This window comes from Podarcis gaigeae (assembly GCF_964106915.1).
Source record: "Podarcis gaigeae genome assembly, chromosome: 17".
NCBI lineage: Eukaryota > Metazoa > Chordata > Lepidosauria > Squamata > Lacertidae > Podarcis > Podarcis gaigeae.
In genome coordinates this window covers 38,264,402-38,286,286 of record NC_139694.1, presented here as the reverse complement: position 1 = coordinate 38,286,286, position 21,885 = coordinate 38,264,402, and the positions used below count along the sequence as shown (strand labels likewise).

The following is a 21,885-nucleotide window of genomic DNA, read 5'->3' as shown; positions in this document are numbered from 1 at the left end:
ACTTCCCAAGGGATTGCTAAGGAGGGAGAAGGTGAATGCACCATTTTGGATCTTCTCTCTCGGCATTCACGTGTCGTGGAGTGACAACTGCATGGTGCATTTGGCCTGCTTTGTCTGCCTCCCCCTCTGCTGCCCCTAATTGCACCCAAAGTCTTCGGTTGGAGGTGGTTGCCTCACCTTCCTAGGTCATGGTGAAGCCAACTCCAGACAAAAAATATTTGCATCTTCTCTGTAGCCCCATGGCAGCTAAATGTAGAGCTACAGCTGTTTTCAAGCAGGAGAGTGCTCTGCATTCTCCTCTCAGAATCTGTCCCCATAGAACCACATGTGCCCAATTCTTGCACTCTTTCTCTGCCCCACCAACACCACCACTTCAGATGTTTCCCCCACCTGGTGCCACTGCTGATTTGGGTTGTCAGGTTATGGAGCTTGGGAGCTAAAGGGTGGTGCCAAGAGGTGAGGCCTGGTGGAATGAGGTACAGCCTGGTGAGGGTGGGTAATGACACCTAGTGGGTCATAAGGCAGTGCCTGGCTGTGCCCAGTGGGTCAGGACTGCAGCCTCACATGAGGGTGGGAGAACCAAAGTTCTCATCTCATCAAAATATTGATGCTTCACACCTGAAATCTAAGAACCCTTACCGGTGAGGTAATGGCTGCTAGACTTCTACAGATTCCAAACAGATTCCATACAAATGTAACATTGACAGAGAGGTGAGGTGTGAGTTCTTGTTCACAGAGGCTGGGCAGACACCATGACAGATCTGACAAGCAACCTCTGTAGAGGTGCCCTGGAACCTAGCAGAGAACTGGGTTCAAATTCCAGCTCAGCTGTGGCTCTTGGCCTTCCTTCATGCCTGCAAAACGGGAATATTAAATCTGTCCCAATACACTTTGCCTCCTGCAAGTGGCAAACCTGGATCTGCACACTCAGGCATCCACACTTAAATAGTGCACTCTCAAAGGATCACATTGAATGCTCCCAATCGCTTTCCATACCCAGGTGCTGCTGCTGTTGTGAGCAGCTTTTTGCAGCTGGAAAACCTGCTTATATCAACAGTTGTGACAGCAAGCAGCCATTGTCCACAAAGTAAGGTCACCCGAAGGTAGTGGCTGCAATCTTGGGTGCCTCCCGTGTGTCTGATTGGGTATGTAGAGCTGTGTGAGCCATGATGGCAAAAACCCCATGTGTGGACACCTTAGAGAACAACTTGAATGCTCCCTAGAGATAGATCCATTCACCAGAACATGGTCAAAATGTTAAAGAGGGATACCAACATTTTCATTCTAAGCAAGAAAAGAAAGGAAAACTGAAAGGTTTGGTGGGGAGGTGGGGTTACAAACCTGACTGCACCTGACAACCACTTGATACCTCTCAAACCCCCCTTCCCCCCACTTTTCCAGGGCGTCTTTCTCTTCAATGTTGCCTACTACAAGCCATTGATCTACAACAACAGCTACGTCTACCCCTGGTGGGGAGAAGCCATCGGCTGGGGCTTCGCACTATCCTCCATGCTGTGTGTCCCTCTTACTGCTCTCTACAAGCTCATCCGTGCCAAGGGGACACTGGCTGAGGTGAGGCTCCTTCCCAGATCTCCAGAATGGAAGAGACCCAGGACTCCCAGGTTCAAATGGGGGGGGGCTGAGCCTGGAGGGTGAACATCCCACACTATGACCAGGGGTGTGCCAGGGGGCAATGCATGCTGAAGCACTCTAGCCCATGAAGATTGCAGACATGTGCTGAAGCCATGCATGCTTCAGCGCCCACCTGCCCCAGTGTGCAGCAGCCATGAGTTGTGCCAGAAGGGCCCCTGCCCCTTGCCAGCAGACCCTGTTGAGCGCTGACTGTGGAGGGCTCCTGATTTCTTTGGGTCGCTGCTCCCCTGCTCCTATGGTGACTTGTCCAGGTCAGTGATCTGATCAGTTTGCAGAGGCTACTGTGGCCACAGCCTGCAGCCAGCCCTCTCCTTTCCTCCTTTGGTGCCCCCCCCCCCAGCTCCTCCCTCCTGAGATGCTTCTCAGCAGCCGTGGCTTAGACGTGCCGTGCTGCCTGGGCTGCTTGCTGATCTGATACTGTCAGTGAGAGTCCTACAGACATGCGGGTGCTTGTTTCGTTTAGCGAATTTGAGGCACTTCTTAGGCACATGGAGCCTTCTCAGTTCACTTAGTGCATTGCCCTTTCACCCAGATCTAGCCAGGCTAGTTTTATTTTTCGGTGCTTCTGCCATTTTTAGCACAATAGCTGTAAGATGCAAAAATAGAAGAGAAGTGTAAGCTTGGAAAAACATCCCATTGCCACCCACTTGCCTACCTGCCTGTCTGTTTTGTCAAAGGCAGATCTGGAGAATCGTCTTAGGGCTGTAGAGAGACAAATATCAAATTAAAGCATATAAACAGAAAAGTAGTAGTTTTGACATTGAATGGCTCAAAAAAACTCAACCAAAAAAAGGAAAATACTGAGAAGGGATACTGCAGGGATTGCTGCCACCGTAACAATTTGCTCTGAGAGCTCTGGCTTGAGTTGAAGTTACTTTGAGTCTTCTGTAGCTGTTCACTCTTCTGCTGACATGATAGGGGAAGTACAGAAACATTCCAACTTCTGCAAAGTTAAGAGAAAATATAAGCACAGTGTGTTTAAGATTAGGTGTTGGTGGTGGGAAGGGCCAAGGAAGAGAGGAGCACTGCTGAAGCCTTGGCCATCCTTTGAGAGAGAGAGTCAGGTTAGTGAATGCCATGTCAGGTTAGTGTTCTGCTGGGGGCATTGGCTAGGAGACTGTCGATGTCCCTAGTAGTAAAGGGCACAGAGAATGTATTATGTGCAAAAAAGCATGCATTTGTTGAGTTTATACAGGTCTTCACTGTCTGTTTCTCTCCACTCAACAGCGCTGGCACCACCTCACCCAGCCGATCTGGGGGTTGCACCATCTGGAATACAAGGTGCCTGAATCAGAATTTGGCGTTCTGACCACCTTGACTCCTGCCTCCGATGGGGGCAGCAAGGCAGTCATCCTGGAGAGCGTCATGTGACCAATGCTTGCCCACTCTTCTCCCACAACAAGAGGCGCCCTTTCTTTGTGCCACTCAACCCCTGGCTGCCATTGGGGGGGGGAGGGGAGGGAGGGATACAGTTCACCTGCCATGCGTGGAATGGGGGGTGGCACTCCCTGCTTGTTGGGGGGAAAGGTATTGCTGGTTCTTTATTCACTTCCCACCTCCTCCTCTCAGGGGCCAGAATGAAGCCCGACTGGGCGAGAGGGAGAGCCAGCCCCTCAGATCTCTGAGTGGAGGGTGGGGGTCCTAAAGGCCATATGGGTGGGGGGTGGGGGAGGGAAGTGGGGGGGGGGAGAGAGAGCCTTAGATTTACATTTTTTTAAAAAAGAAGTTATTTTTTAAAGATAAAATATTTTAAATTTCTATATATGCATTATATATCTCTTACCTATCTATATTTAGCCAAACACACAGGAGGGAGAATTCCCTCCCACCCAAAGGGATCCAGAAGTCCTGGAATTTTATTCCCAGAGTCTCTGGGATCTTAACGGGTTAGATGCAGGACGCCTGGGTTCCACTCCTGCTCTGTGAGAGGAGACAGTCCAAAGAAGCAGGAAGGGGTTAAAAAGGGGTGCTGTGGACCAGGACACCTGGGTGCGACCCACAGTGGCAAGTGGGGGAGCCATATACAGCAGCTTGTGGTGAGCAGCTGGGTCCCTATTGCGTTGAGGTGGAAAACGTACCCCTCCCTGCCTCCAATGGCCTGTGTGGAATAGCCCTGCCGTCCCCACGGGGAGGCAAGGCATAATGTCTGCCCTCCTTGAGCCCACTTCCTTCACCAGTCACAGTGTTACGGGAAGCCCATTCCTCTGCCCCAACAGAAGCGTTTTGTAAAGCAACCAGCCGCAACCAGGCCCTTGGGCTGAGGTTTACAGTGCACAAAGGAACTCTTTTATGCCCCTGACTTCTCCCATGCATTAAGCCCAGGTGCACAGAACTGCTCTCAGATATACCAGCATCTGATTCAGAAGCAAACCCTGGCATAATCTCTGCCACAATATGTCATAAATCTTTGGAGCGCTTTGTGGGAAACTGTGTTTAATAGCATTAGAAAGTTTCCTCAAACTCACTCTGAGGTATTGCCAACCCCTCTGTCTTCCCCTGCAAAGAACAAACCTAAATTTCCGGCCTTCTGCACGTTCCCAACACCTCCTAAGGCTCCCTGCTATTAAGTCACTCTATTATTCTGACATGGCAGACTGATCAAGGGGAAAGTGCAGCAGGCCTCAGCCTCTAGACTCCCTCACGTGCTACATTTCTGGGGCATACACCTAAGAATGTAAAGTCTGAACCTGACAGACAGGTGTTTGCAAACTTGGGCACCATTTAGGTACAATGGTCAAGGCACTGGGATTGGCTGCGTACACTTGCTGGCTGCTCCAGGTTCACTGTTTGGGTCATTCATGTGACAACTACGGGGGTCCCTTTTTGAGGTTTAGATGTGCTCTCAAATAGTGGAAACCCACGTTCATTGGTGCCCACACAGCTGATTGGCGGGAACAGCATGTCAACCGTGGGAGGCGGAGGCTCTCGATGGCCAACATTTCTGCAGGTGCCCCACCCCTTGCGCCAGTGTATCTTAAGGAGCGCTGGGGCAGTCAAGACTCTGAAATCCAACTTGTGAAATGATTTGTGGGAATTGTCTTCCTGATTGCTGGAGTGCGGTGGGGTGAGACAACATGTAGAATTCTCCCTTAACTTAGATAAGGAACCCAGGTGTCCTGTGTGTCCAAGTCAAGATTATACTCAAAATCCCTTAACCCTGCCTGACAGGATCTGACCAGTTTCCTGTCTCTGAAACAAGTAGCTGGTATCCCTCTATGCTTAGCTTCTCCTCCCACACTCCCTCAAAAAAAATATGTTTGCTACGCTTTTAATTTGCACATTTTCTATGACAGAGTAAGATATAGTATATGTGTGTGTGAGAGAGTGATAAACTCACATACTTATACATATATCTCAAACAAGCATAACTGTAACAGTACAAAAAGCTTCTCGCGTGTATATTTTTAATGGAAGCACTTATAAAAGAAAGAGAAATATCTAATTTTCTTAATATTTCTGCAGGTTGTAAAAAAAAGCAGAGACAAAGAGAGAGAAATCACAGAATTTTATTTTGTGACAAAATTATAAATATTATGTCTATATTTGTTTCATAAATACATACATATAAATATATATATATATATAATGAGATTAAATTGCATAACAAGCCAACCTCATGCTACAGGGGATTGGGGTGTTTGGAAATTGTAGCGAGGGGGGGGGGTTGTGTGGAGTGGGTGGGGGAGGGATGTCAGTGTAGCAAATAACAGTGGGGGAGGAAATGTGGTCAGGATTATGAGGGTTACACTGTGTTCGCTGCACTAGCCAAGACTTGAGTGATTTGTTCCATTCTCTGCTGCGTTTAGCTTGCTTTGTCTACACTCCTAATGTATAACATGCACTTAATGTGTTAACTGATACTTCACAGAATAGGTACCACCTCCTAGCATGACAAAATTCCTGCACAGAAAGCTAAACAGAGCCTCCATGGTCACATGCTGTATACCTTTAAATTGCACACTCTGAGGAGCAGAGGAGGGATGTTGTCTTCATGAGCAGCCTGTGAGCATCTCAAGGGCATCTGCCTGCCATCTGTTGAAAACAGAATGCTGGACTAAGGTGGACCTGAGGTCCAATCCAGCAGAACTCAAGTGGTTATGCTTTCTTTCAAGCAAGAAAAAGCATGCAATGTTCTTGTGGACCACATCTGACAAGTCACACGCAGAGACATACCTACAGGTCACTTAAATTGGCCCTTGCCCAGGGAGGCAAAATTCACACCTGTTGACTGTCTCAGAGTGTCTAGGAGCCCCCCTGCCCATCTGCACACTCCCTGGGCCGCTCCTCCATTACTCTGGGCAGCCAGCCATGGCATGTCGACTCCTCAGGGTGCCTCGGTGAACCTCTTTGCCAAGGGTGCAAGGGAGCCTAGGAATGCCTCTGATTACACGTGTTTCATCTTGCTGGGTTCACAGCAGAATACCAGTTGTTAAACATGACATTCTACATGCAAGTTGCATACAATTTCTTTCCTGAAATGTGCAGGAGATTTGCCAACATAACAAATTTGCCAATTCTTAACAAAATGCTCTTTAACACCAGCAAATTTTATTTGGGCAAGCACTTTGGAAAACCTTCTCCACCTCCTCCTGTATCAAGTTGTTTGCTTTTAAACTTCTGCTGATTATGGAATTCTCAGTTGTTTAATCACATGCCTTTTGAATGATTCGTTTTAAATATATTTGCATGTTACCAAAATCTCAATATAGGTGCCTTTTTGAGATGTGTATTGCATTGTAAGTATAAGATCTGTGACTCCCTGTTCGAATGAAAGGTCATATTTTAATGCTTTCCTCTATCATTTCCTATTATGGCACAGCATCAGAGCCAAAATAGCCTCAAAAGACATGTGCAGTTTGTTCTCAGTCCCAGCAACCAAAATCTGCCCTCAGCACCTAAAATTAAACCTTACAATCCTATTTCTTATGCTCATGGCTGCTCAGGTTCAACAACCTTTATTAACATGGACTCCCATTCTGCATTTTGCACACACTTGCCTATATGAATTCTTAAAACAGCATCTTTTCAATATTTTAAATGTTTTTGCATGCACACACAACCACATAAACTTTAGTCTGAGCACTGTATAAGTGGGGTAGAATTTGTTTTGTTTTGTTTTGTTTTTAATTATTCTACCACCACTCCTCAAATGGAAACAATAGCTTCTCTCCCTGCCCCCATTCCCCAGTAATTATTGGAAGAGGAAGCCTTCATGCATTGCTAACTGGCTACAAAATGCAAATCTTTCAAAACACTCTGTATGGGAAGAAGAGGGAATATTGTATTAAGAAACACAAATTTAAATAACAAAGGGACTCACTCAGCAGTGAACACCACCTTGGAATGGAACTAGGTGCTGGTGCAGAGCTGGTTGGATCTCAAGAGTTGTTTGTACATTTCCAGGAGATAATTTAGATTCTCTCCACCCACCCCACTGTCCTACCAGCAAGTCTGTTGATTCTTTCTTTCTGAGGAATCTTGCATGCCCCCTGGTCCAGCCCTACTCTCTCTGCAGGTGTTAAAACATCTTGCCACAGATTGCTCTGGGTGTTAACCCAACAGTTGCTGGGACTCTGTAGACACCTTGTGCTTTCTGAATCATATTCTGCTGCTAATGACCAAGGTTCCTAGCGTAGGACATTGGGAAATAATCAATAGATGGGAGTTATCATTCTTAATCAGTTTGGGCCAGCTGAAGATTGGGTCATGCTCCCTGCTATGGTCCATCCTTCCTGGTCCCTACCTCCTGCCTATGTACATTGCAATTTGGGTAAGGGGATCAGGGACAACTTCTTTTCCCAGCTCTGGACTATGTACTGGTTTTTGGTTGGGGCTGAGCTTTTCACCTGACCTAGGAGCTGCATATCCTTTGCCAAACACCCCTCCCCCTTGTAATGGCTCTTGTCGGTTCTTCATCTCTCCCCTATTACCGCTTAGCTATGTAACACAGCCTCTCCTGTTCATCTCCTGAAAACAACCTCTGCCCCACCCCACGCTGCAAGTAACAACTAACCCTTTGATAAAGCAGATGGAAGTCCTGGGATTCCTGATGGATGGAAGGGCTGAAATCTGGCCAGATTTTTCTTCATTTTTCAAAGGCCATTAGCTTCTGGCACAGATTGCCAAAGTGGGGCCATTGATTTCCTGTCTGTCCCAGACCAAAGAAAACCACCTTTCCTAAGTGATGATAAATGCAACTGCCTTACTCATATAATGATTGGAGAGGAATTTGCTGGCCTATGCTAATGATCTAAATAGTCTCTTTTTGCTTTTGATCGTAAGACTGCAGACCACTTTTCCTGACATTCTGAGCTATTGCACAGGATTTTTACACCCCTTTGTGTTTCCCTTACAAATTTGCAAGCCAGAGCAAAGGCAATAGGACCCAAGAACCCAGTGCTTTCCACTCTTGAATGGCTGGTGATGGGGAATGTCAACATGGTTTAGGAGGTGAGAAGTTGTTTTGCTAACAATGGTTAGTTCTGAGGATGAAATAACTACTGTGCTCTTTAAGCCTGAGAATGCCAACCAGTTCCACCAGTTCCAGTTTCCATAATAACTGTGAGAGTTATTTCTCTTGCAACTGGGCCCAAAATTAGGGGTTTTCCAAACACCACCACCTCCTCCTCTTCCTCCTCCTCCTGCTGCTGCCATCATTAAGATGTTCCAGATCTGTGAACGTGCCAAGTGTCTGCCCAGCAGCCTCCTGCAAATTGAGGGGCGAGTGGCTATCAGAAGTCTCATCTGCTCAGGGCCAGGTTTCACTGGGAGAGCAACTGTTCCATCTTCTTGCATGCACACTCACGCCTGCATCGCCAGAGCCATGGGAGAACCCAAACACAGTCTTCCAGGGTTTCAGCTTTAAGTCCACCAGTGTTGTCTCAATGCCAGTGTTGTCTCAGACCTTCTCCTTCGCTTCCTACCCCTCAAGTCCTGCCCAGTGCAGGTTATATACTGTCTGTGATTTTTGTGCTAACTTTATCATGGAACATAGCAATAAAAGGAACCACCCTGATCTTCCAGCTGAATGTGTCTTTGTTTATTGTGGGGAGCTCGGGTTGGGGGAAAGAGGGAGGAATTCTGCTCATAAACCCACCAGTTCCCTTGTTGGGTTATGAACAGAATTTTTCACACACACACAGCACCCAGCCAATCAAAATTCTGCATGCAGGGAACTCAAAAGGCTGCTCAAAATGGAGGCTATAGATATCTATAACATGAGATACAGTTTTCACCACTTCATGACAAAGCTTTGGAGAGAGAGATTTGTAGTAACAGGGAAGGTGTGAGGAAGGGAGAGCAGGTGATGGCCATGCCAGGGAAAATCACTTGGGAAGCATGAAGGAGTGGTCAAGAAGCAGGACTATGAGGACTCTGGCTCTGAACCTTGGACCCCAGATATTTGCCCCACCTTTTCTCCAAGGAGTTTGAGGCATATACAGTACATGGCTCTTTCCCCCATCAGCTCTTTGTTTTGTTTTTTAGTTCTCACAATAGCCACGTGGGGTAGGTTAGACCAAGAGAGAGTGACTGGCTCAATGTCACCCAGTCACCTTCATGGCTCAGTGTGGATTTGAACCCTGGTACTCCAGGTTCCAGTCCGGCACTCTATAAACATTATGCCACATTGTATGTCAAGGTCTCCAGGGTGTTGGAAGCAAAGGGAAAGCTTGGCTGTTTGCCTCAGGGCCCATCCCTGGCCTTCTCTTCTTTGGAAAGTTTAAAACAACCCAACTTTCCCTACCTGTTGTAGTCTCTCTCTCTGATAGGGAGTGAGTCAGAAGCCATCGCCAATGTAGGTAGAAGTAGTCTCTTCTTCTTTGGTGATCACTCGTAGCCAAGTAAGATTGTCTTCCATAAACACGCTTTTAACAATGAGTATGTAAGTGACTGTGGAGGCCAATTCTGGATCCACACGTCCTTCCATGGTGGGGACATTGGTTTTTGGGCAGGAGTTGATCATGGTGTGGATTTGCCAAGTATGCCTTCCTCTTATCACATTTCTTCCTTGCATCCTGAGTTTGAGTGTCTTCAAAGCCCAGGATGCCTTTGGTAAAGGCTGTTCTCCAACTGGAGCGTTCACAGGCCAGGCCAGTGTTTCCCAGTTGTCAGTGTTTATACTACATATTTTAAGATTTGCCTTGAGACAGTCTTTAAACCTCCTTTGTTGACCACCAGCATTATGCTTTCCATTTTTAAGTTTGGAATAGAGTAGTTGCTTTGGAAGACAAATCCTACAAGGAAGATCAGTTAGGAGACACATTAAAGTGTGTGTGTGTGTGTGCGCGTGCGTGTGCTTTATTTTTAGAAGTAGGCCATGAGCCCCAGAAGCCCTGGAAATCCTACAAAGAAAGGCCCAGAAGTACTACACAACTGGAGTCAACCCAGGAAAATGCAAACAACGAAAAAGGTCTCAGCAGGACCAGAACACCATTACCTGTACTTTTATTGACTAGCCCACCTCTCTCTCACATACAGGATTTGGGCCAGTTGCTGCCAGGTAGGCTTAGATCTGGAACTTTTCACTTTAGAAAAGGACAAGGGCTGCTGGTGTCAGAAGTGAGCCAGCAATAAATCACACAGAGCAAGTGAAGTTAACTCTTTATCAGAAGAAACAGGATCTGCTCAGGAGTGCCAGGCTTATGAGCACAACCACTCTTCTTTGGAAGGTTGCCTGCTTTTCCACAGATGCCTAAGTCTCCTCCCCTCCACACAGTGCACAGTGAGACTGCACTGGCGTGCCTGACTTTGCTCCTCCCGCTTCATGCCCTTCCCTAGCCCTGGGAGACCAGTGGGGAGGGGAGCATGTTGCAGTAGGAGGGAGCAGTGGACTAGGGGTCTAGGCTTGCCCCCAGAATGTTCCCAGTAAATTAGAGTATTACAGTATTAAAGCCTGATGCCTCCTTCACAAAGTCTGGGAATCTTCTGCCCGGTTTAGAGAGGGAGGTGCAATGCTCCAACGGGATCCAAGAGCTCTTCCACAACCTTCCCAAAGCCCACCTGGCAGGAGGGCTGCAGCATCCTGTCAGAGGCTGGATGCCTCCTTCCCAAAGCCCTGGAAGCTTCTGCTCAGCTTGGAGAGGGAGGTGCAATGCATACACACAGGACATCACACATGCGACATCACCCCCTCAAGTTGGTGCCACTGGCCCTCATTGTTCCTCTGTGAAAAAGTTTCACTGCACACCATTGGGAGGGGGACGCACCCATGCTTCTGCACCAGCCTAACTCATCTTTGCCTCTTGATCTCTCTTGTCCCCCCTCCTGCTCCAGCTTCTGCTTCTGCACCTGGACTTCTCTCTGCCACAGTCTCTCCCTTCTCACTAAGCCCTGTTGCCTCTTCAGCTTCTGCCACCTCCTCCTCCCAATCTTCTCCCTCTGTCCACTCATCCTCGGCCTCCAGGGTGTCAGGGCCAATTTGTATGGTAGCCCAAATCTTTAGGTCTTATGTGTTTATGAGCTTATCTTAGATTTTAATCTTTAAGCTGTTATTGTACACTGCTTAAAATGTATATTTTATTCTTGTGGAAGCTGTCCCAGTTGTGCTTTTCAAGCTGGTCTTTGACCGTAATAAATCATTATGATGACCCCTGGGGGTTCCCAAGCTGGTGCCTCCCCCCATTCCTCTGCATCCAAACAGCCCATGACATCTGGCACCTGTTTGAATATATTTGCATAAGTCATGAGGACTAGCACCTTCCCTATTTCACACATGCAAGAGCTTTCAAAGCAGGTGATTTAAACTGCCAAACTACAAATCCATGGGAAATTACTGAAAAAACTCCATTAAAAGCAGACTATGGGGAGGGTAAGTTCAAAGGAAGTTTCCCAGTGGATTGTACCCCTACATGGAAGGAATAGAGCTCAGGGAAAGAAAGAAGGGAAATTATTGCCATGGAAATTTGTGTGTGTAATTAAAAATGGCTCCCTTTCTTCTTACATAGAACAGTAAGTCCTCAGGGAGCAAAGCCTGGCAACGGGGTGCCGACTTGAATAAAATATTGGAGGGGCCCAGGTAAGCCCTGTCCCACATAACTGATCACATGACACAGCGCACACCCACCATTTGAATGGCAATGCCCATCAACGGGGGGGGGGGTGGCTTCCTCAAATATTTGATTGGTGGGGCCTCTTTCCTTGGAGGTTTTCAAACAGAGGTTGGGTTGCCACCTGTCATGAATGCTTTAGTTGAGATTCTTGCATTGCAGGGGGTTGGACTAGATGAGCCTTGCAACCCTACAATTCTGTGATAGGACCTCGGCCCCTGGGAGTCTGGCAAGATCAACTAGGCCATACACACGAGTCAAAATACTTGGCCAAGGCAGTGTGGAGTTTAGCGAGGGCAGAGCCCAATGATTATTGTGCAGGCATGTTGTCAATGGCAAAGAACCATCAGCCTATTGGGCTGCACAGAGCAAGTTCTACTAATTTATTTATTCTTCTTTTAAAGACACTGATACCAAGTTTCGTAGCTAAGGCCTCTTTGGCTCTCAAACTGACACCCCACCCTTTGTCCCCACCACCTCCAGGGCTGGAAGTCTTGAAACCATAAACAGATTGGAGATGCTTATTCTGTTGCTCCATGAAGCCAGGGAGTGTGAGAGAGAAAAGAGAGTAGCTTGGCGCTCAGGAAGACATCATGCTCCAGCAGCCAAAGCTCTGTCTCCACTCTGCCTCAGCTTCCCCACGGCCAAGATTGGCAGATGAAACAGACGCCGCGGCAGCAGGATGAAGAGAGGCAGGCCAAGGGAAAGGCTGGCTCAGAAAGAGCAGCCAAAAGGCCAACTGCTCAGGCCTGCCCCCCAAATCTCACTGAGGCCTATATCACAACCACTTGCCCATCTTTTTGGCAAGGATTCTCTGGCTTTAAAATCCCCATGCCAAACAGGAGTTCAACAGGTAAACCTGCCCATACCTGTTGCATTCTGTGCTGGGATTGTTTGGGGGGGGGGGGAGAACTATGAGGAATGGCACTCCTCCAAAGATCAGGAGAATATGGTGGTGGGAAAGCAGCATAAGGAAGTAAAGTAAGGTTAGCATATAGACTGGCACAAAAGTGGTTTCCAGGCTGGATTTCAAGTCGTCAGTACAAGTGTGACCTGAAACAAAATGCTGCCATGGATCCACACCGTCTGCCAACTTGAAGGCTGATGTTCAGGGTTCCAGGCAGCCAGCAATGCCCTTCCAAGCCACAAAGGGCTGGAGGTCGCCAATGTCTCTTCTCATCCTCTTTTCCTTTTCCTGCTGACAGTTAACACTGTGTAACTGGTACAGGCAGTGGAGCATGCTCAGTCCTGCATTTCTTACAAATTATTGTTTTGTGGGGTTTTATGTTTGCCCCATTCAGGTTGTTGTTCTTAATGTTTTGTTATTCTGCGTACCTTGAGATTCAACCCAAACATGCAGATATATGGGATCGGTGGGAGAGGGTGGTGGCTTCCTATGGGCAAGGAACATGTCTGGATGCGATGGAGGTTTCTGTAGCCACGAAAGACCAAAAACTCTTATTACGCCAAACCTTTCAAGCTTCTGCAGAAGCAAAGTATGTGCATTTCCTGAAGTATACTTTTATAATTAGGGATGTATTCCAAAAGTATCCTTGGAGCTCTTCCACGTCTATCAAGCATTCATCCTGATTCACTTCACAAAGCTTATGCAGAGATTAGACAATGTTTGCTCTGTATTGAACATTTATTCTGATTCATATGCAGGGCTGTTTTACAACAATGAGCATTCATCCCAATTTGTTTGTGGGGTATTTATATGTCTTCCCATTAAACATTCATTTACCACACACTTTTCACTGCATGTCCCCAGCACATTTCTGACTGCAAAAGGTCTGTTGCAATTTTAAAGAATAATTGTTGTGCCTTTGGCACCAAGAGTGTGTTAATCACCTTAATTTAATTTCACAAACCTTAATTTCCAGTATGTGTTTAAATGGCTCACACAAAATAGTGACAGGCTGGAGGCATCCCTTGACTGTGGGATCAAGACAGAGCTGGCTAAAGGATTTAGAAGCAAGCACTTGGTGCACCACCATTGACAATTTGGTTTAAGAAAGCTGTATGCAGAGCTCTGTCACAAACCTCACTTGCCATCACCTGAAAGTGCTTCGAGGGATGCAGAGCTGAAGATTTTGCAGCTGGCTTTTATCACTTTTTTGACTAATCATCCTGAAAGGAACTTTCTCTCTCCTAGCCCTGAGTTCACTTGGAAATATTTTCATGACCTAGATGCTCATCCTGTTATTTTGAGGTTTTTGTATGCTGTTCTCTCGCTTCCACCCCTTTAACAGCTCTCTGATGGATCCCCTATTATCTGTGTCCTCTTTATGTATACCTTCCCCACTCTGTACCAGTGGTTCAATTTTTATCCTGTTTTATTAAGATGTAAACTTTAATTTAAAAGAGTGAGGGTTTGCAAGGCTCTTGGCATGGGCAAGACCCACAGGTAGAGATCCTTAACTGGTGAGGGGGCAGGGGGAAAACAGTGGGCACCAACTAAATGATGCTTTATGGGCCACTCAGACACTTTGATGGACCTCTCTCACTTCCTCATCCCTATTTGTGGATGGGCAAACTGCCATCTCCAGTCCTTGATGGGCTACAAGCCCCAACATCCTTGACTATTGCCTGCACTGGGAATAGGGGCTGATGGAATCTGGAGTCCAAGGTCATCCCAAGGGTACCACAAGTTCTCCAGCCCTGCCTCCCAATCCAGTTTGCTTACTCTACGTAAAAGAGGTGGGAACAGGGAAGCATTATCACTTTGTGCTGAGTTCAGTGCTGAAATAGCTGCATAGCTACAGGCTTCCAGGACTCTGGCATTTGCTCTACTTGATCAACTCCCAGCACAAGGCATATAAATCAAGAGCTGCCAGGCTATAAGCACTTCCTTGTGCCTCTCCCTGCATCCCTAAACAAAGGCAGGGCATGGAATTTTGTTTCTTGCTCCAAAACTCAAGTTACTAGCCTTCATGGTTACAAAATGTCTTAAAACTGTAAATATTTCAGGACACACTCTGGGTAGCACAGGGGTACATGCTAGTTTTAAGACAGAGATCCTTAGGCCTACTACTTCCCAGGCAGAAAAGCTTTACACAGCATGTGTTAATCATAGCATGCCCATCTGTGGGTGTTTGTCTTGCTAAGTGAAAATGCAAATACAATTAAGAAACCATCCTAAATATCTTTGCAGGAGCTTACGAAAAGCTTGGCCTATCACTCAACATCCAAAAAACCAAAGTGCTGCACCAACAAGTACAAAATAACCCCTCTGCAGCACCACAAATGCAATCCAACTCAATGGTGTAACGTTGGAAAATGTCAATCACCTCTCCTACCTAGGCAGTTATCTTTCCACAGGGGCCAACATTGATGCAGAAATCCAGCATCACCTGAGCTCTGCTTTCTCCCAATTGAAGTGCAGAGTGTTTGAGGACTGGGACATTTGCAGGGAAACCAAAATGCTTGTTTACAAAGCTATTGTACTACCAACCTTACTATATTCTTGTGAAACATGGAACACTTATAAATGCCATCTCCAACTCCTCAAAAGATTCCATCAATGGTGTCTCTGAAAAAAATTCACACATCACTTGGGAAGACAGGTCAACTAATATCAGTGTACTGGAAGAAGCAAAGATCACCAGTGATGAAACAATGATTCTTCAACATCAACTTTGATGGACTGGTCATGTTGTGTGGATGCCTGATGATCGTCTTCCAAAGCAACTACTCTATTCCAAACTTTAAAATGGAAAGCATAATGCTGGCGGTCAACAAAAGAGGTTTAAAGACTGTCTCAAGGCAAATCTAAAAAAATGTAGTATAAAAACTGACAACTGGGAAACACTGGCCTGCGAGAGCTCAGGTTGGAGAACAGCCTTTACCAAAGGTGTCATGGGCTTTGAAAACACTTGAACTCAGGACGCAAGGGAGAAACATGATAAGAGGAAGGCACACTTGGCAAACCCACATCGTGATCAACTCCCGCCCGGAAACCAATGTCCCCACTGTGGAAGGACGTGTGGATCCAGAATTGGCCTCCACAGTCACCTACAGACTCATTGTTAAAACTGTGTTTATGGAAGACAATCTTACTCGGCTACAAGTGATTGTCAAAGAAAGAAAGAGACAGTTAAGAATACAGTAAGAATCTGTGGCCAGCTGAAGCCTCCTGTTGAACCACTTTTGCTCCAAGGTGTCTAATAAGCTGAGAAGAATAAGATTCAAGATTGAGAGGCCTTTGTGATGGCCTGGGACGCAGGCTCGGACTCGGAGCCAGAGGAGTCTCACTCCGCACCAGATCCTTTGCTTCAGGTGGCAGCTGAACCAAGTCTGGGGCCTGATTCTGAAGAGCCCCAGTCTGCACAGGTTCCCCTGCAACAAGCACCAGCTGGGCTGAGTCAGGGGCCTGAGCCTGCCCTGGCTCCAGATGCGGGGATTACCTTGTTGCCTCCAGCTGGGCAATCACTTACAGCTGCTCCACTACTAGTTGGGTCAGGAGAGGCTGAGGAAGCCTCTGGGTCTAGTAACCCACCAACGTCTCCCGAGCTGCAGAGACTCAGGTCTGAGAGGAGAGACCTGAGTACTCGCAGGAGGAGTGCTTGCCTTTGGGCAAGACAGGGAGGTGAGTCACCGGGGAATCAGGACCGGCCGTTACCCCAATAGAGATAAAAGGCTGCTGGAGCCTGCCCTAGGTTGCGGCAGCAATGTTGCTATTTGCCAGAACCTGCCTGTGATCCTGTGCCTGACCTTGCCTGGTTTCATGCCTCGTGTCCTGCCTTGACCCTGTCAGACTGTCTCCTCATGGAACCCTTGGATTCGGGACTGGACCTGGACCGTGTTGCTCGAGTTACCCCCGGGCCCAGCACAGCCTTAATGATTCTGAATACCAGTTGCTGGAAACCACAGGAAGGGGGAGTGTTCTTGTACTTAGATCCTGCTAGAGTTTCCCAGAGGCCTCTGGTTGGCCACTGGGAGAACAGGATGCTGCACTAGATGGGCTTTTGACCTAGCAGGTCTCTTCTTATGTTCTTATGACACCAGAGCCCTAGCCAAAGTCATGTTTTTACTACCATCTAATCTGACAAAATGGTACAGATCACCAAAGCCAACACTGGACCAGCATAGTAGGCTCCCAACTGGTGTTAAGTATAGATGAATAGTGGTTTTTGTTCTTTCAGGTTCTGATTTATTTATTGTCTTTACTGCCCCAGTACTGTTGCTGCATGGGCAGCATTCCATAGGGTTGTGTCCTGGGCCCATTATTGTTAGATGTCTCTATAAACAACTTGGACAAAGAAATTGGAGGATGCTCATCAAATTCACAATGACACCAAACTAGGAGGGGTACCTAAGGCCGAAGATGACAGAATTGGGATTCAAAATGACCTTAACAAGTTGAAGAACTGGGCCAAAAGTGACAAAATGAATTTCAATAGCAATAAAGGCAAAGTTCTGCACCTAGGCAAGAAGAACCAGATGCACAAATATAAGATGGGAGACACCTAGCTTACTAGCAGTACATGTGAAAAGGATCTAGGGGTCTTGGTGGACCACAAGCCAAACATGAATCAGTGTAATGCAGCAGAAAAAAAATATAAAAGCTAATGAAGTTCTAGGCTGCATCAACATAAGTATGGTGTCCAGATCAAGGGAAGTAATAGAACCACTCTATTCTGCCTTGGTCAGACCACACCTGGAATACTGTGTCTAATCCTGGGTGCTTCAATTTAAGGATATTAGGAAGGATATTGACAAGGTGGAACATGCACAGACAAGGGTGACCAAGCCTTATGAGGAATGGTTGAGGGGGTATTTTTAGCCTGGAAAAGAGTAGACTGAGAGGAGATATAATGGCCATCTTCAAATATCTCAAGGCCTGTCACATGAAAGATGGAGCAAACTTGTTTTCTCCTGCTCTGGTGGGTAGAACTCGAACCAATGGCTTCAAATTACAAGAAAGGAGATTCTGACTAAACACCAGGAAGAACTTCCTGACAGTAAGAGCTGTTTAACAGTGGAATGGTCTCTGTTTGAAGGTGGTGGACTCTCCTTGCTTGGAGGTTTTTAAGCAGAAGTTGGTTGGCCATCTGTCATGGATGCTTTAGTTGAGAGTCCTGCATTGCATAGGGTTGGAGTAGATGACCCTCAGGATCCCTTCCAACTCTATTACTATGATACATTCACTCATTTGTGCAAAGTGGAAGCCAAGCAAACGTAGATGTTGGCATCCCTAGCTCCTCTACCAAACATTTATTCATTCACCCCTTTGTTGGATATTCTGAAACCAAGCTATATTGTTGCTTTAAGGCAGGATAGCAAACCAGCAGTACAGATCAGGCTGGCAAACCCCATTTTCCTCCACATCACAGTGTTAAGAGGAGAGGTTTAAAACTTCTCTTCCCAGCGCAGAGCTCCAATGGGATGATTTCTGTCATTGTGCTGAGGTGTAACTTAATGATTCAGGCATTCAGGTGGGAACTGTACATCCTGTACTCTATTAGTTTCGATCATTATCTTCGGACAACGGGAGGTTACAGCAAATCAGGCCAGCCAAGGTATTTCGTTCCCTGAGGTAGAACACTAAATGTCACCCAACTCTGAGCAGACAGCACCTATGATATTTTGGTATCCAAGCACCAGACTGAGAAACATTTACTCTTCTTTTGTGGCATTCAAACATCTACCTGGGCTTCACTCTTCCTCATGGTAAGATCAGCCTTGCGTGGGAAAAATTCCATTGCAACCAAGAATTCAACATTTGCTTCAAAATTGACACCTGACACTATTATCAGAAACTGCCACTAGCCCTTGACATTGTTTTTATTCTTCTCTAGCTTACCTGCAATTTACTTAATTTGCCCTCACTACTATTATCGGGACTATTAATCTAACCTTTAGAAACACAGCCTGCCGTACATATTATACCTTTAAAGCACATTTGAGCACATCCTTTCCCTCAAATAAATGTGGGCATTGTAGTTTTCCCCTCACAGAGTTACAATTCCCAGCAGCAAAGTACAGTTTGCAAAAGTCTTTGAAAGAATGTGCTTTAAAGGTATGGCATGGGCACTGCCACAGCCATTTTTCCTCTAAACTCTTCAGCTTTTTGTTGAAGAAATTAAGTTATCAGTATGCAGAAATCAGGAAGGAGAATGTTACAGGGGCTGATAAAAAATTTGGAGAGAACAAACATGTGATGGAAATGTTCCTCCTCCACCTCCTCACACTACCAGAACTCAGAAAGACCCTGTGAAGTTTATGGCATCAGGCCTAGGACCAACAAAGGCAATATTTATCCATTCCGACATATAAAACCTCACAATGTGGCAATAGGCACAAGCCCAGATTTCTTAAAAAGGAAAATAAATGGTTTGGGGCAAATTCATAAAGGATAGGTGTGTCAAAGGCTATTTAGTAGGGAGGGTAGTTAAATGGAGGATCCTTAACACTGGTCTCAGTGGGACTCTTGTCTTAGCCAGCCCTGCAATTCTGATCATCTTACTTTAACATTTACTGAGGAAAGACTATGCCAAAGGAATCCTGGTAGGGATCATTGCAAGTGTCCTTCGCTTCTTGGAATTTTCACAGCCTGAGAAGTTCATAATGTGAACTAGACATTTCTGGTTGTTTTGGGAGGTGGGGTGGGGAGAATAAGCACTGCTTGCCATTCAAAAAATAAATATTGTAGAAATTCCGCATCAGCTCACCTCACTCTGCCTTTGCCCTCACTCTGGGCTTATTCGCACTTTTTGCCCTGCTCTCTCCAGGCACAGGTTCACGCTTCAAAGCTTCGTGTCTATTTCTGCAGTAAAGGGAGGGTTTTCATCGGGCAAAGTGCAGGGCGAAAAAAGTGTGCTCAGACACGCAGCTTTAAAGCTCAGACATGAGCCTGGAAAAAGGGGGGGGGATGGCTATGAAAGTGCCTGGAAAGTGTGGAGGGAAAGTAGGCATAGATAAGCCCTCTGACAGCCAAACTAGACATGAGGGAACCAATGGCTATGGCTGCCGCCACCAGCTTTTTCAAAACTTTAAATGCACACGCCTTTTTCCTAATCCCATTATTCCAAACGGCTACCATGAGCCGTTTTCTGCCCCTCCTTTCTCCAGCTTCTCCAATAGTTTCTGGGGAAACAGGGTTTCCACATAAAGACAAGATGTACTGGAGTGACAACCCACTATTTTATTTCAATACATTTATATCCCATCTTTCTTCCATCATGGAACTCACAAGTGGCCTCCATGTGGTTCCCAGCAGGTCGCCCAATGCAGACACAGGCCAGGCCCAGGCCTGCTTAGATCCACATGCTGTCAAACCAGGCCCTGAGACTACCTTCCCGCCACCATCTCCTCTGTCTCCAAGGTATAAAACACCATAATAATAATAATATGAAGTAAAAGAATCCAGGATTGTAGCACAGCTGTGATTAGGCAGCAGTGCAGCCGCTCATAAACAAGAGGTAGCAGCAAAGAGAGGAATTCATGCTCTGACTCAGGTTCTGTTTCACCTCAAGAATGCAGTTTGTTTCGTACCCATTTGAAAAACTGCCTTGCTAAAACCGCCGTAATTTTCCCCAGGGGCTGCTGCTGAAAGAACCTCGCAACAGTCCTGCAATTCAGTCCACCTGTAGTACTTCAGGCTAGAGCTGAGGCCAAGGTTGGTGGGATTTCCAGTCCAAAGCCCTCAGCTTGAAACAAAGGTCAGCTCTGCTTAAAATGCCACCCTGAAATCTTAGTTGCAGTACTCAATTGCATGTTGACACATGTGGTCCACTGAATGACATGCAACTGCACTGTGCTTTTAAATGTTTAAACAAATATTTAAAAAAACATTTCCCCCTGCAGAAGAGGCCCACTGAAAAACTGTGAACTCCCATCTTTACTGTCCCATTGTTAAATACAATAAAGCCCCAGATTTCCCCATTTGTTTCCACACAAGCCCATTACTGCAGGGATAACCGGGGGCGGGGGGAATGCCATTTGGCATTTAATATCAGCTCAGAAGCTGGACAGTGTTAAATTGCCACACCACTCCAAGTATGTTTTTCATCCTTAAGGGAGTGCAGTGTACCAGTTAAGACAGTCAGACGAAGACCTGAGAGAGATGTTTTAAATGCCCCCTCGGCCATGCAGCTCACTGTGAGGAGTCTCTCAGCCTGACTTACTTCACAGGATTGCTGTGAGGATAAAATGAGGGAGGGAGAAACATGTATGTTCTTCCACTCCATCTCCTTTCAGCTCTAACCAGTACGGCCATTGTCCAGATATGACAGGAGTTGTAGTCCAACATCTAGAGGACACCTTTGTTGGCCACCCTTGGCGTAGAGAAGTAGGGAGGGGGCAAAGACGTTCAGGAAGCTGAATCTTGCATCTACTATATTGGCCTTCATTCCCAGTTCAGTCAGGACTAGCAGGAGACACACAGACAACAGCCTGCAGGTAGAGCAGGCCTAACTGAGGTGGGCAATAAGACCTAGGGCAAACATTTGTGCATCATGAGCAACACACCACACAAAATTGAGGTGGCGCATACATGCACACCAGGGGCGGATGTCAATAAGGGACTGCATGCCACCAGGCCTTGAGCCTGCTCAAACTGGGCAACTGAAGGCCAAGGGAGCTGCCAGCACTGAGAAGTGTGATGCAGTGAACATGAGATGGGATAGAAACCTGCCCCCTTGGTGTGTTTTGGCTCCCTACACCCACCCACACCCCCAAGAACAAGCTGTTGCAAGAGGGCAAATGATCCTTCTCTCAAGCAGCACAATGAGGCAAGATTCAAGTAGGGGAATTTAAAATGTAGCCTGGAGGTTCAGCTACACTCCCATTTCTAGGAAAAGGGATAGGGGAGGAGAAAGAACTGAGCCAGCTGGAAGAGAAGGGCTCAAGGCTTGCTTCCTCCCTGGGATTGTCATCATGTGCTGGGCAGCAAACCACACTGAGCCTCCTTGTCAGGGGCAGCCATCAAAGAATTTGGGGGAGCTGTTGAGGCAGCTCCAAAACAGAGGAGTTCAGGGTCTGAATGTGAGAAATCAACAGAGACAAGTTGGGTTTGGGGAGGCTGGAAGCCAGCGCTCAGAACCAACGTTTTTGGGGTGGGGGTGGAGGGAAGAGTGTTTAAAAAAAACCCCACTCCCCACTGTCCACAATAAATGTGTTCTTTAAAAACACACATTTTGTCAGAGAGAGGGAGGAAAAACACATCCTGCCGTTAAAAAAAGCA

At 46.6% G+C, this 21,885-nt stretch overlaps 1 protein-coding gene across 2 annotated transcripts in view; it reads left to right on the top strand.

Annotated features, from left to right (window-relative positions):
* Positions 1 to 8,675, top strand: part of SLC6A8 (solute carrier family 6 member 8) — a 36,725-nt gene extending 28,050 nt beyond the window's left edge. For both annotated transcript variants that reach the window (XM_083719000.1, XM_083719001.1), the window contains exons 12-13: positions 1,402 to 1,572; positions 2,881 to 8,675. In XM_083719000.1, the coding sequence (XP_083575126.1) occupies positions 1,402 to 1,572; positions 2,881 to 3,024 (315 nt within the window). In that variant the 3' untranslated portion in view covers positions 3,025 to 8,675. The remainder of the gene's footprint in view (positions 1 to 1,401; positions 1,573 to 2,880) is intronic.
* The last annotated feature ends 13,210 nt before the right edge of the window (positions 8,676 to 21,885 follow it).